The following is a 15,915-nucleotide window of genomic DNA, read 5'->3' on the forward strand; positions in this document are numbered from 1 at the left end:
AAATTTTAAAGAACCGCTTGGATTGACATGAAATTTGGCATACGCATAGCTTACATGTCAAAGAAACAAAGTGATACTGTGCCGATGTGTGCTTTTGCCCTGGGGGTGAAAAAATATATGACCAAAATAAGTCCGGAAATGGATAAACTGACTAATTTTAAGTAACTTTTGTTCTATAGAGCTTTTTCGCCAAGTCAACACTTTTCGAGTTATTTGCGAGTGAATATGTTCATTTTTCAACAAAATAACTACATTTTTAGACGGTTTTTCGCAAATAACTCAAAAAGTAAGTATTTTGTCAAAAAAACGTTCTTAGCAAAAATATAGCCTGTAAAAAAGTAAAACAAATGGTATACGCGTTAGGTCTCTGGACCTCGTAGAACCAGAGTTCTAGCCAATGAAAAATAGATTCATATTCACCAAATTTCAAATAGAATATTTCGAAGTCAAATATCCAAAAAATTTAGCACTTTTTGGAGAAAACCTATTATAACTTTTTTAAAGTGTTTAAAAAAAGCTTTATTTCTGTTTTTATAAAAAGTTTCGAGCATTAAATTTAAGCAAGTTACGCTCAAAATAAAGTTGGTCCCTTTTGTTTTGGCAAACAAAAATCGGGAAGACCACCCCCTAATTAGCAACTTAAATGAAATTAATCGTTACTGCTCCACAAATTATTTTACTTATGTTGTGTTTATATGATCTGTAAGATTCATCGATTCAAAGTGCTTATTTTTAAAAAAATTTGGTTTTGAAGTAAAATTTTTTTAAATTTTAATTTTGAAAAATATGCTTTTTGAAAAATATGCTTTTTTTCAAAATAACTTAAAAATCGTTAGAAATACAAAAAATCTCGAAAAACAAAAAAAGTCATTTTTGGTTATTTCGCGTTAAAGTATTCCATTTGGAATTTGACGAATATGAACCTATTTTTAATTAGCTATAACTCTGCTTTTACTAGGTATAGAGACGTGATATGTACATGATTTTTTTAAATCTTTTACAGGCTATATTTTTGCTAAGAATGTTTTTTCGACAAAATACTTAGGTACTATTTGAGTTATTTGCGAAAAACCGTCTAAAAGCGTGGTTATTTTGTTGAAAAAATGAACATATTCACTGGCAAATAACTCGAAAAGTATTGACTTAGCGAAAAAACTATAGAACAAAGTTACTTAAAATTAGTCAGTTTATCCATTTCCGGACTTACTTTGGACGAATATTTTTTCACCACCAAGATGGGGCGAAAACCACCCCCGGGTAAAAGCTCATATCGGCACTTTTTTTCTTTGACTTGTTAGCTATGTCTATGCCAAATTTCATGTCAATCCAAGCGGTTCTTTAAAATTTAGAGGTTGTGCAATATTTTACCGTTAAAGAACGTACTAACATTATTTTGCATGTACAGTGGAACCTCGATAAGTCGGCCCTCGATAACCCGGAAGTCCGGCTAACCCGGAAGTCCGGCTAACCCGGACCGATTTTCATCAGACAAACATTTCAACAATAAAAATGTATGTATTATGTTAAAACATTTTATCTGTAGCCGCTTCTGGAATGTCTTAAAAATATCGAGTTTCATTGATAAAACTTGGCTTCGACCATAATATAATATCTGAGAGATAATGGGTATTTGTGTAATTTGAACTATACGGTAAAAATGACTCATGGCACACGGCGGCAGAGCGACGTTCATTATCAATTATCGGGCTATCGCAAACAACAGGCACCTTTTATTCCTTTATTTATTTTCAACTGTCTTTTAAAAAATTATTTTTAGAACAATGGTCTTTTAAACTTTAAACAATGAAAGAGCCACTGTTCTTAAATAACATAACATCGCTCCGATGGCAGACGAAATTGACACAACCGAAACTGACTGAGTTTTTTTTACCTAGAAATGAACAAAACTCTATCTATACTGTCTATACTACAACTATAATAGGTAAGTTAGATGTGTACTGTGCATATATATTTCATGTTGTTTTAATTATAACGGACTTTATCTATAAGTATACCGTATTTCATTAATTTTTACAATGCTCTCCGGCTAAGCCGGATTTTCGATAACCCGGATCGGCCGCGGTCCCTATTAATTCGAGTTATCGAGGTTCCACTGTACTTATTTGCATGACAATTTTAAGTTTTTCTAAGAATAATTTTTTTTTCGGACCCTCCTTAACGAACTCCCCTTTATTAAGAGCGAATACGAGTATATGGTAGAGGTACATTTATAGGGTACAAGGTTTCTTTCCATGTGATAATCTGACGGGCTCGAGTAACTGGCGCGCATACGGGTAATATGACCCTTATGTGGATTTATTTTTTTTATAATAATGAATATGATATTAAGGCACCAATTTTTTAGATGACAAAATCCTGCTATGGAAAAAGTTTTCTGCTAATGATATACCTTGCCAGATAAAAAACCCGAATAGTAATTTAACAATCGCATTCCCCATGGAACACCAATTATTTATGTTAGACACAAATTGCCCTGCTTCTGAGAAAGTTCTAGACATGGTAAGAATTTTAACATATTGGTCATCATCATCAACACGTACGCATCCGCTGCTGGACATAGGTCTCCCTCAGCTCTTTCCATCTGTCTCTGTTTTGTGCGGCTTGCAGCCTGATACCGATGACATGCTTCAGATCGTGGGCCTATCTGGCTGGTGGGCTTCCTCTGCTCCGTAGTGCTTCTTCTTGTGGCCTCCACTCGACTATACGTTTTGTCCATCGGTTGTCTGACAAACTGGCGACGTGTCCTGACCAATTCCACTTATTCCATGCGATTTTTTCGACAGGGTCTGTTGTTTTTGCTCTACGGCGTATTTCTTCGTTTGAGATTCGGTCTCTCAGGGAGACACCCAGCATCTGGCGCTCCATAGCCCTCTTGTAACATGGTACGTTAACCCTTAGCATTGAACAGAACTTCTACGAAACAAAATATAATATAGTTTACATTAGGGTACATATGATCGGCATTGACCACTAGTAACCAAGCATGTTGTGATTTAGTATTGTATATAAAAAGCGACGAGAAGACGGGACGATTCATTGATATCCATTGTTAGTCGTTCGATGAAACAATAATACACTAAACGTGGCATTGCTATTATTTACATATAAACCGTTGTTATGGTTAAATGAACACTGTGAAGTTCAAATATAATTATAGTGAAAAATGAAGGTAGTTTATTATACGTCCAATGAATCCCGGAATTAGGGCGCTATAGCCCTGCCACCAGATGTACTACTGACACACTCTGACTTACGCGAATCTTGTTCACTGTTGTTCACAGCTTGTTTATTGTAATCTACTAACTTACTAACTTACTTTTTTGCTACTTTTAGGGTAACCAATTACAACTTTTCAATCAACCATATAGATGGATAATATGGGGTCGAACTGACCGCACAATTTTTAAAAATATTTATTTTCGAGTAGACAGTCAAATCTATTTAATCGAGCATACAAAACGATTCTGTAAAAACGATACGAGTGATCCAGTTTACAAAATAAAATCGCTATATAAACTTTCTGATGATCACTTGGATGTATTTGAAGACAAATTGGTGGAATGGACACCCCAAAAAGGATTTTTGAAATATTCTACTGTAAATTTTTTCAGGCAGAGAAAAAATTTGAATCAATTTAACTTAAATGTCTCGTATGTCATTACTAATCCCGATAGTTACAACCATCTTGAAGATTTCAGGTACTGGCATGTTATTAATCGATCATGACACAGTATTTCAAATTCAAAGCCTTCATAAAAGCTATGAAACGATGTAAGGAACCTCTTTGTCCCACAAATACATCTACAGATCGACGTTTTGTGCCACGCTTAGTCAATTACGGAGAAGCCATAAGATGAGAAAATCGGCGACGATTGCATTTTACTTCATTCCGAGCACCATTGGTACCCTACACGCCTTTAGTTTTCATATCAAAAACTCGTCAGTCGTCAGGAGCACCTAGATTAGGTAGTTTAGTAAACTAAATTGACTTCAGTACGCTAGGTACGACATCTTTATGAAATAAAGGGAAATAATTCTCTCGGAGAGAAAGAAGTCTCTCTCCTTACATCGTTTCCTAGATTTTATGAAGACTTTGAATTCACATTTCACGTTCGCTACCGAGAGAGATTTCTTTCCCTTTATTTCATGAAGATGTCGTACATAAGTCGGTTTAGTTTACTAAACTACCTAATAGTCTAAGAGCTGGGAGCGGATTTTGTGCGTGATAAGTAATATGGAAAAACTATACGGGGATATGTTGAATTAGTTGTGTACATGACTTTCCCCAACGATCGGAAACCAGAGTGGGGGACGAGGGTAGTTATAAGGGGTCAAAGTAGCGGTTTTTATTATTTTTTTTGTAACGCTCATAATCGAGATAGTGCACCAAAATTTGGGAATAAGTATGTCATGACGTAACTAAGTAAAATCTCTAGGGGCGAAACGCTGCGTGGCCGACAAAGGGGCGGGGGTAGGGGTGAATATAAAAAATATAAGGGGTTTTTTGCGACGTTCGTGATAGAGATAGTGCACCAAAATTTGGGAATAGAATAAATGGATCATGACATAACTAAGTAAAATCCCTACAGCCGGAAACCAGAGTGGTTTCCGAAGAAGTTTGGAGAAGTCGCGGTTTTTATTATTTTTGTGTGACGCTCATGATCGAGATAGTGCACCAAAATTTGGGAATAAGTAGGTCATGACGTAGGTAACTAAGTAAAATCTCCAGGGGTGAAACGCTGCGTGGCCGACAAAGGGGTGAGGCAGGGGTGAATATAAAAAATATAAGGGGATTTTGCGACGTTCGTGATTGAGATAGTGCACCAAAATTTGGGAATAAGTAGATCATGACATTACTAAGTAAAATCTCCAGGGGCGGAACGCTGCGTGGGGGACAAATGTTGTGCTGCGTCACAAAAAAATAATACAAACTGCGACTTTGACCCCTTAAAACTACCCTCATCTCCAACTCTGGTTTCCGCCCCTGGAGATTTTGTATAGTTCCGTCATGATCTAGTTCTCCCAAATTTTGGTTCACTATCTCGATTACGAACGTCACAAAAAATCCCGTATAATTTTTATACTCACCCCTGACCCCACCCCTTTGTCGGCCCGCAGCGTTCCACCCCTGAAGATTGTACTTAGTTACGTCATGATCTACTTATTCCCAAATTTTGGTGCACTATCTCGATCATGAGCGTCACAAAAAAATAATAAAATCCCTTATAATTACCCTCGTCTCCCATTCTGGTTTCCGGCTCTGGGGATTTTACTTAGCTATGTCATGGTCTACTTATTCCCAAATTTTGGTGCACTACCTCAATCATAAACGTCGCAAAAAACCCTTTATATTTTTTATACTCACCCCTACCCCCACCCCTTTGTCGGCCACGCAGCGTTCCACCCCTAGAGATTTTACTTAGTTACGTCATGACCTACTTATTTCCAAATTTTGGTGCACTATCTCGATCATGAGTGTCACAAAAAAGAATAATAAAAACCGTGACTTTGACCCCATATAACTACTCTCGTCGCCCACTCTGGTTTCCGACCGTTGGGGAAAGTCATGTACACAACTAATTCAACATATCTCCGTATAGTTTTTCCATATTACTTATCACGCACAAAATCCGCTTCTATCTCTCCGACTATAAGCGTTATTGCATTTTCTTTCTCTCCGATTACGCATCTAGGTGCCCCTAACGAGTTTTTGATATGAAAACGAAACATGTGTAGGGTACAGATGATGTTCGGAATGAAGTAAAATGCAATCGCCGATTTTCTCATCTTGAGGTTTCTCCGTAATTGACTAAACGTGGCACAGAACGTCGATTTGTAGATGTATTTGTGGGACAAAAAGGTTCCTTACATCGTTTTATAGCTTTTTTAATATCTACTATTATTTCGCATTATATAGCTGTATAAAGAAACCCACCTTTTTTTTTATAGAAATATACATATCGATGCTATATCGAAACTAAATTGGATTATAGTTGGGCTGTTATTATCGACTTTAAATGCTTCTTCTACGAATATCTTCCAACCTACATGGGGATATAGAGAAGGAAATTCGACTATATATTCAGGTATGATAGGAGACTTGCAAACAAATAGAGCAGAAATAGGAGGTAAGTCCCATTATGTAACATAAGTACCTACGTAAAATAAGTAAATCAGATGCCTCAAACTCAAATTTCAGCTATGTAAAAGAGTTTAATAATATTGACTGAAAAATAAAAACCAGCTGGACATAAAAAATTATAAAAATAAACGGTTTCGTTTTGATTTAGATCTAGTCTCTTGCCATCCCCTGACAAGTGTTTCTGTGTTTACCCGTTATCAAAGAAACCTTGCAAGAAGACTGACCTGAACCAAAACGCACCGACTGCTCGGTATAAATAATTAAATATTTATATCGGAGTATAGTTAGAACGACCTCTAACGGAGAAGATGACATGAGTGTCGATAACGATTAAAGTAAACTGTTTACCCAAACGGGCGACGCTTAGGAAAATATTCCACCAACGCGTCTCAGTTTACCCATCTGAATCGTTATCATTGTGTACTCTAGTACAAAGTATGATGTAAAACAAAATAAAAATATCGATTTCAGATCGATGCGATCTGTATTATATGTAAAATGTATGTCAATTAAATACAGGGTGATTGATTAGTGGGGTAAAGCTCAATAGATCCGCTATAGTAATAGATAGCAATAAAAATTAATAACAAAAATTTTAGCCACCTTTGAGCTTCACATTACAAAATTAGTTAGAATGTTACAGGGTGTTCTATAACACAGTGGCAGACCAAACTTATGTTTTTTTAAATGGAACACCCTATATTTGATTTTATATTCAAAATCCTGTTAACTTCTCCATCACAAAAATATAAAGGTTTATTAAGTTATACAGGGTATTTACAAAGTTATAACCAATTTTGTATGAAAATCGTAACAAGTTCAACACCCTGTATAAATAAAAATAAGCACAACAATAATGGTTTCTTCATGCCATATTTTTTTATTTATTGTCAACATTTTCAAGAATTACTGACATTGCCAATTTTCTTTTTCAAATACAGGGTGAGTCAAAACGCAAGTACATTATTTTCTCAGTAATTTTAAATGGAACACCCTGTATTTTATATCACTATTGAAAAGTACCATTACCGTACTTTAATTTTTATATAACATTCCCTATGTCCAAATTTATTAGTTTTCGAGATATTTTCATTTAAAGCAAATTATTTTAGGTGTCTAAATTTATCTAAATTTTTAAGTAAGCCATGACTGAATTGACAATTGACGATTACTGATTATCAATCCGGTAATCAATGTAACAATGTAGCAAATAAATAAATAAAAATAATTTATTTGTAATACATTTTACGAAAAAAACACAACCACAACATGCAACATTTTTGAAAAAATTAAAAACTACTTTTTTATAGTTTTACAAAATTTTACAAAAAAACACACAAACACAAAATATAACATTTTGTGAAGACAATTAAACACTACGTTTGTATGTAAATATAACAATGTTTGAAAAAATTAGAAGCTACTTTTAATAAAATATTTTTAATATTTAATTACATAAGGTGTTCAAAATTACCTCCTAACACATTTATGCACGAATAAAAACGATTATTGAATGAGCTACTTACTCTACGAAGCATTTGTAAAATACACATCGAAATACACTTTGTATTCTATTTTTCATCTCATTCCTTGTTGTTGGAGGTATTTTATAAACTTCATTATTAACGTAACTCCAAAAAAATCAGTTCAGTTTATTAAATTCTGGTGATTTGGGTGGCCACGCTACTGGTCCATTGAAAAATGAAAATATCTCGTAAACTAATAAATTTAGACATAGGGAATGTTATCTAAAAATTAAAGTACGGTAATGGTACTTTTCAATAGTTATATAAAATACAGGGTGTTCCATTTAAAATTACTGAGAAAATAATATACTTGCGTTTTGACTCACCCTGGATTTGATACAAAGAAAATTAGCAATATCAATCATTCTTGAAAATTTTGACAATACGTAAAAAATATGGCATTAATAAACCATTGCTGTTTTGCTTATTTTTATTTATACAGGGAGTTGAACTTGTTACGATTTTCATATAAAATTGGTTATAACTTTGTAAATACCCTGTACAACATAACAAACCTTTATATTTTTGTGACGGAGAAGTTAATAGGATTTCGAATTTAAAATAAAATATAGGGTGTTCCATTTAAAAAAACATAAGTTTGGTCTGCCACTGTGTTATCGAACACCATGTAACTAATTTTTTAATGTGAAGCTCGAAGGTAGCTAAAATTTTTGTTATTAACTATTATTGCTATCTATTACTATGGCAGATCTATTGAGCTTTACACCACTAATCAATCACCCTGTATAGTGGATTTTTGATTTTTTTAGGTACAGCTTCATTCTTCACTCTAGACAGACTTGACGTCATTGAGTACGTAGCGCCCAGTGCTCCTACTTTCATGAAGTTCATATTTAAAGCTCCACCGTTGTCATATGTCTCAAATGTTTTTACTCTACCTTTTGACACCTATGTATGGTACTGCTGCTTTGCTTTAGTGCCTATAATATTTATAGCAGGTACGATTTACTAGAACATAGATTTATAAAGAACAATAATTCATTGCAACAAGTCTTACCATGACTGCAATCAAAACCATAGTCACAGCACCATTCATATTTTATGAAAGTGAAAAGTTTTTAAATGAACATATATAGATCGCGAAATTTGACTGGTAGTTTCCTGTTTTAAAGAAATATCAAGTGCGTCATCTAGTAGTCGTGTTCCTTCTAATTCTTAAGCTTTTATGTAATTCACTCTTTTTCAATCATTAACTACATACAGTAGAGCGTCGATAATCCGAACTAATTGGTACAGGGGTAGTTCGGATTATCAAATTGTTCGGATTATCGAACATATGTTCAAAATACATAAAAAGCTCATAAACATAGACTACATATTTATTATGTACATAAGTTTTAGTTACAAGGAATAAGACACCTGCATAATAAACAAATATATTGTATGTATTTCTGCATAAACAAAACAAAAATCCGCGGTCATATTTTGCCCATATTGTCATATTCAATCCAAATATTCGGTCCGTGATCATATTTTTTAATTTTATAATTTTTTTTGCGTTCGGATTAGCGATCGTTCGGATTATCAGGGTTCGGATTATCGACGCTCCACTGTACTAACAAACACGAGAAATCTACCATCGTGTAATATAGTCGAACCCGCTTATTGGAATAGCCTTCGTACCAAGCAAAAATATTCTTATAACCGGGATATTCTAATAACTGATCGTTGGTGGCTAGCCGAAATAAATGTACCGAATATAAGTATGTACGTAATGATACATAGTACATACTACGTTAACTGTTAACATGTATATGTATATGTATATGGTTTTAGGTCTTTTTATGTCAATAATATAGTAGTGTAACTATTAGGTACTTATTTATTAAAAACCAAATTGCATTATATAATGTGGATGCATACAGGAATTAATATGAAATGTATACAATATATAGATGTGTAAATATTTTCTTATTAAAATACATATAAAAGAGTTACTTATTTTGTTTTGAAAAATATTAGGTAATTGTATTTGTTTTTTGAAGTTATACTTCTTTACGATCGAGAGTGAAATTTTATAATGCCAGGCGCATGCGCACCCAGACAGTATGCATTTCGTTGCTAATCTTTCAAGATATGTATGTATCAGCGCTGTCAACGCAAATAAGTAATATTATATCAGTGTGGATATATTAGTGTTCTTAGTAGATGTATTATTTATTATAATTTTTGTGTCTTTGGATTTGTCTTCCTGGGGAATAAGATATTTTATAATAATAGTAAGTATATTTAAATATTTTTGTATACCACTTGGTCTATTAAATTTGTCAGTATGTATGAGAAATCTTGTAACCTGTAAAAGCAAAAGGGATATAGCTCAGTGGTAGAGCGTGTGACCGGAGATCAATAGGTCCCGGGTTCAAATCCCGGACGATTCATATTCTTTTTTTTATATTTTTTGTATCGTTTTAATAAAAATTTTTTAAAAGTGGTAGGTAAAGAAAGTTAGTTTAATATTTAAATAAAATACAAATAACCTGTTAAGTATATTTATTTCGTTGAAATTATATAATAGAAGTATAACTTCTTACGTGTGTACAAAGTACACACACACATTCTTTTTTTTTTTTTTGTTACATAAACTACTAATCAGTTGTTGCTGTAAATTATAAAAATTAGAAAAATTTCCATTGGATTGACCCTCCAGAAAACTTCTTACCTACGAGCAGTTAGGATAGCCGATTAGCTGTTTCTAAAAATGTTTTTATAACAGGCTAATGAGTGGCAACATGTAAAGAAATTTGCAGACAAATGAAAATTATTTTATGACCTGTGTCGGCGAACGATTGAATTCGTACTCATAACAAAGTAATAAAGTAATAAAGTGTATTACTTGACAAACCCTAAAAATATATTAAACAGCATTATAGGCCTTCGAGGCCTTTGTCAACAATCCATAATACCAGACATAATTTAAATTTTTAGGAAATTGTAGGTAAAAATTTATTCGTTGACATGAAGAATATTCTATAAAGCGGTACTATCTTACTAAATCATATTAGTAAGATAGACGGATAAATTTATTAAGGAGTAAATGGAAACGTTTCGGGACCTCGAATTTTTATTCCATAAACCGGGATATTCCTCTAGTAAGCGAATTTGACGGTACATTCTTGTAGACGGCCTATGTCAAAATATCAGCCAAATTGGACTCGTAGTTTTGTCTTAACCGCGTGTGTAAGAGGGCGTATTTGGGGATTTTAGAAAAATGAAAAAAGAGCAATATCAGTCGGTGATTCCACTCATTGTTTTTAAAAGAGAAATCCAGCAGCAAAATCAAAAAGCGCTTGAATGCTGTAAACGGTGACTCTTCTCCTTCGATGAAATCGTCAAAAAATGTTTTAACGAGTTCCAACATGGTGTCACGTCGGTTTTTGATAAGGCACTCCCAGGTGCCCCGAAAACAGCTACCACTGAGGATAACGTGAAATAAGTCCAAGATCTCGTATTAGTAGACCGCCGACTGAATATGCGTGAGACAGCTGAGACAGTAGGCATCTCATAAGATGTTAGTCATATCCTGCTTGAAATTTTAAGCATACAAAAGCTGTCGGCGCGATGGCTGCCGCATTTTCTAACTTCGAACAATAAACGCAACCATGAGACCACTTGAGAACAGTGTCTGATGCTGTTTAAGCGTAATCCAAATGCGTTTCTACGTTGTTTCATAACCGTCGGCGAAACATAGTTTCACTGGTATACACCAGAGTCCAAGGAACAGTCGATGGAGGACGAGGAGGACGAAGACTGTCCAATCGGCCGGAAAGGCGATGACCACCATTTTCTGGGATTCACAACGTGTGATCCATATCCACTTCCTGGAAAAGGGCAAAACGATCACAGGACTTTATTAAGTCACATTGTTAGCCAGATTCGACGCCGAATTTCAGAAAAAAAAACAGCCCCAATTGGGGAAGAAAAAAATACTCTTCCACCATGTCAACGCTCCAGCTCACACCTTCGCCATCGCCATGGAAAAATTGGTCGAATTGGGCTTCAAACTGCCGTTCCATCCAATGTATTCTCCAGATTTGGGCCTGTACGTCTTCTTTTGTTTCCAAACATGAAAAAGTCACTTGTCAGGCAGACATTTAAATCAAATAAAGAGTTCATCACCGCCACGGAAGCCTACTTTGCAGATTTTGAGAAAAAGTATTTTTCAGACGGGTTAAAGAAGGAGGAGCATCGCTGGGTCAAGTGTATCGAGTAATAAAAAAAACATCACCATTTTTGCAAAATTTTCATCTTTCTTTTGGAGGCTAAGTACTTATTAGTCCATGTGGTGAGACCGCTCCCGTCTGAAAAAATTTCTGATTCGGTTTAAACAAATCTGAAGGGTGCCGGGCGGAATTTTTGGGCAGAAATTGTTTAAACAATTTATTTAAACAAATACAAAAGATCACGTTTTTTTTGCTCTAGAACATATATTTTTAGGTTTTTGAGTCATTCTTAACAAGAAAGGTATCTTGCAATTCTTCTTAAAAATTGATAGTTTTCGAGTTTAGGCGATTCAAAATCTGAAAAATGCGAAAATACGCAGTTTCGAGGCTTAAAAACTCATATTTAAATTAGTATTTTTGAGGTTGCCAGATACTTAAATTGAAGATTAAACATTCAGCTTCAAGATTCTGAAGAGTGATCGCATCTAACCTTAATTTATACAGTTATTTTTTAATTGTTAAATATGCGTGTTTATCCGTTTTTTTTGCCGGTGCTGCGTGCTCTATTTCAAAAATCTCCTATTTTCCTCCGAAAAATATTTTTTCTAGATTCTTTGGGTTATTCTAAATAAAATAAGTTTCTTGACATTTCTCTTAAAAGTTTAAGATCCGAAAATTGCCAAAAAACGCATTTTCGGATAATCGCTTATAACTTTAAAACTGTTAACTTTTGAGAAAAATGTCAAGAAACTTATTTTATTTAGAATATCCCAAAGAGTGTAGAAAAAATATCTTTCGGAGGAAAATTGGAGATGGACATGCATATTTAACAATTAAAAAACGACGGTTTAGATTAGGGTTAGACGCAATCATTCTTCAGAATCTTGAAGCTGAATGTTTAAACTTCAATTTTAGTATCTGGCAACCTCAAAAATGCTAATTTAAATATGAGTTTTTAGGCGTCGAAAATGCGTATTTTCGCCATTTTTCAGATTTTAAATCGCCTATTACTCGAAAACTATCAATTTTTGATAAAATTTACAAGATACCTTTCTTGTTTAGAATGACCCACAAAACTTAAAAATATATGTTCCGGAGCTAAAAAACCTGATCTTTTGTATTTGTTTAAAAAAATTTTTTAAACAATGTCTGCCCAAAAATTCCGCCCGGCACCTTTTAGATTTGTTTAAAGGGGACATTTTTGAATCGGAATCCACAAAGAAACCGAATCAGAAATTTTTCCAGACGGGAGCGGTCTCACCACATGGACTATATAAGACCGCCCTAGTCCCTAGTATTTAAGAATTTTACAAGTTTCTGCACGACTTTCTTTCCTATTTTTTTTTTTTTAGTTTTTATAATAGTAAAATGGGAATGGAAAGATCCAGTTTTCAAGCTAAAAGTCGAGGAAACCCACTCAAACAGTATTACTCCTTTGCGGCCTGGATTGTTTGATATTCTAGTCATGGAGCTTGGTGCAATCACCCAACAAGGTAGTGATACTGAACCAAAAAGTAATGCTGGCAGAGCTGCCATTGTATTTACATTTATCGCATTTATGTTTTTATACACCGCCTATTCCGCTAACATAGTAGCTCTTTTACAAAGCACCACAGAGAGTATTAAAACTTTGGAAGATTTGCTACATTCCAGGATCAACTTGGGAGTTGAAGATATTGTTTATGCACATTATTATTTTAAGGTAAGTCGAACACAAATTTACACACTACCACTACACTACACAAAAATGCAGATGTATTTATATACGACAGAAAAATGCAGTTAAACAAAAGATAGACGTTAAGCATCTGAAAGACGCAACTATACTGGAAAGAACAAGAGAACAGGTAAACAATAATCTTAGAAACTTCGCTGCAAAAAATAGGAAAACAATCAATGTAGAGGACAAATGGATGGATATAGAAAAAGCCCTTACGACAGCTGGTGAAGGCTACTTAGCTCCAAGCAAAATTAAGAAAAAGGAATGGATGACAAACGTAAGTTTTTACCTCATGGAGGAAAGTCGAAGATATAAAACTAGCAAGATAAAATACAAAGAAATGAACCGAGAGATTAAGAGAAAAATTAGAGAAGCCAAAGAGAAGCGGTTCTGGAAAACTGCAAGGAGACAGAAGAATATGAAAGAAAGTACGATAGCTTTAACATGCATAAAAAGATCAAGGAAATAACAGGTATAAAAGAGTGAAACAAGCATCCATCGTAAACGACAAAAAAGGTAAAATAATTACAGATTTAAATGAAAAACTGAAGAGATGGACAGAATACATTGAAGAACTGTTTGCAGACGAAAGACTAAAAATAGAAGTTGCAGAACCTACATACGACACAACAGGACCTGAAATCCTAAAAAGCGAGATAGAAAAATATGCTATAAGGAACACTAAAGGGGGTAAAGCTGCAGGACCAGATGAAATTCCTGTAGAATGGTTGAAACTTATAGACGTCGACACACTTGAAATAATGGTGAACCTCTTTAACACAACTTATAGAACAAGCATCGTACCAAAGAAATGGCTCTCCTCTACTTTTGTCACAATCCCAAAGACGAATAACGCCAGAAAGTGTTCAGACCACAGGGCTATAGCATTGATGAGCCAAACATTGAAAGTATTTTTAAAAATAATTCACAAAAGAATATTTAATAAATTAGAAGGGGACATAAGTGCCACACTGGGTTAGAGACCAAGGAGAGACCATGGTTAGGAAGGAGAATCAGAGGAAAGTCACAAATGAGATGAGGAGGATTGGAGGACACAACTGGAAGCAGGTAGTGTAAAATAGAAAACACTGGATTGAATTGGCGGAGGCCTACGACCAAAGTTGGATTACTTAAGGCTGAAGAAGAAGCGTAGTTATGCTAGTCGCTTTTTTGTATAGTTGGCACAATGAACATTGCGCCGCCGGCTACGAAAAGTATAACTGCAAAAAATGCCGTTAAGAGTAGAACTTTCAATGAACGCCGCGAAAAATATTATTTTAGATTATATGATTGTGAAAATTATAATTCCTAACAAAGTGTTAGCGAAAAAATTTATTTCTTGAGGAGTATCAGCAAAAAACATCATTTCTGTTTGTGGGTCCACGAAAATTATAATTACTAAAAAGTTCTCAGAAATAATTGTTTTCGTCGACAGAAACAGAAACAGAAAGGGAAATAATTGTTTTCGTCGGCATCCATTATGAACTAAATCTTTTCGTTTAGCCCAATAAATGACCATTTTGGAGTGTAATTTCCAGGGGCAACTCCGAATTGCATGAAAATTTGGATTTAGTTTCTACTTACCCTCCACTTCAAAGTTGAATTGGTGCCGTTGGTTGCTTTTACTTGGGGGTGACATTTACCCCTTCTCGGGGGGTGAAAAACGCGTGTTTAAAATAAGGCCAGAAATTGATAAATTGACTTATTTTAAGCACCCTTTGTTCTATAAAGTTTTTTACGTAAGTCAATACTTTTTGAGTTATTCGCGATTTAAAATGTTGATTTTTCGACAAAAAACTACGTTTTCAGACCGTTTTTCCCAAATAACTCAAAAAGTAAATATTTTATCGAAAAAAATATTTTTATCGAAAATGTAGCCTATAAAAAAAAACGAAAAAAATGGTGTACCAGTAAAGTCTACAAATTGAGTAGAAGCAAAGTTGTAGCTCATGAAAAATACGTTCTTATTCGTCTAATTCCAAATCGAATAATTCAACGCGAAATCACCGAAGAAAGAAGCGTTTTTCGGGAAAACCTTATTAACATTTTTAAAGTATCAAAAAAAAGCTTATTATTTGTTTCTTACAAAAGTTTACAGCATCAAAAATAAACGAGTTACACTGAAAAAAAAAGTTGGCCCTTTTTTTTGGTAAAAAAAAATCGTGAAAACCTCCCTCTATTTAGCACCCTAAATGAAATTAATCGTTTGGCTTTCCCATCTATTTTAACTGTATGTGTATTGTTTATATGATCTGTAAGTTTGATTGGTTTGAAGTGCTTATTTCTGAAAACATTTGGCTTTATAGTAAAAAAAATTTTATAAAA

At 34.2% G+C, this 15,915-nt stretch overlaps 1 protein-coding gene across 1 annotated transcript in view; it reads left to right on the top strand.

The window, feature by feature from the left end:
- Positions 1 to 15,915, top strand: part of LOC114335442 (uncharacterized) — a 42,376-nt gene that overhangs the window by 21,340 nt on the left and 5,121 nt on the right. Inside the window, exons 7-9 of the mRNA XM_050644195.1 lie at positions 5,939 to 6,149; positions 8,460 to 8,648; positions 13,223 to 13,572. Of these exons, the coding sequence (XP_050500152.1) occupies positions 5,939 to 6,149; positions 8,460 to 8,648; positions 13,223 to 13,572 (750 nt within the window). The remainder of the gene's footprint in view (positions 1 to 5,938; positions 6,150 to 8,459; positions 8,649 to 13,222; positions 13,573 to 15,915) is intronic.

This window comes from Diabrotica virgifera, chromosome 2 (assembly GCF_917563875.1).
Source record: "Diabrotica virgifera virgifera chromosome 2, PGI_DIABVI_V3a".
Taxonomy (NCBI): domain Eukaryota; kingdom Metazoa; phylum Arthropoda; class Insecta; order Coleoptera; family Chrysomelidae; genus Diabrotica; species Diabrotica virgifera.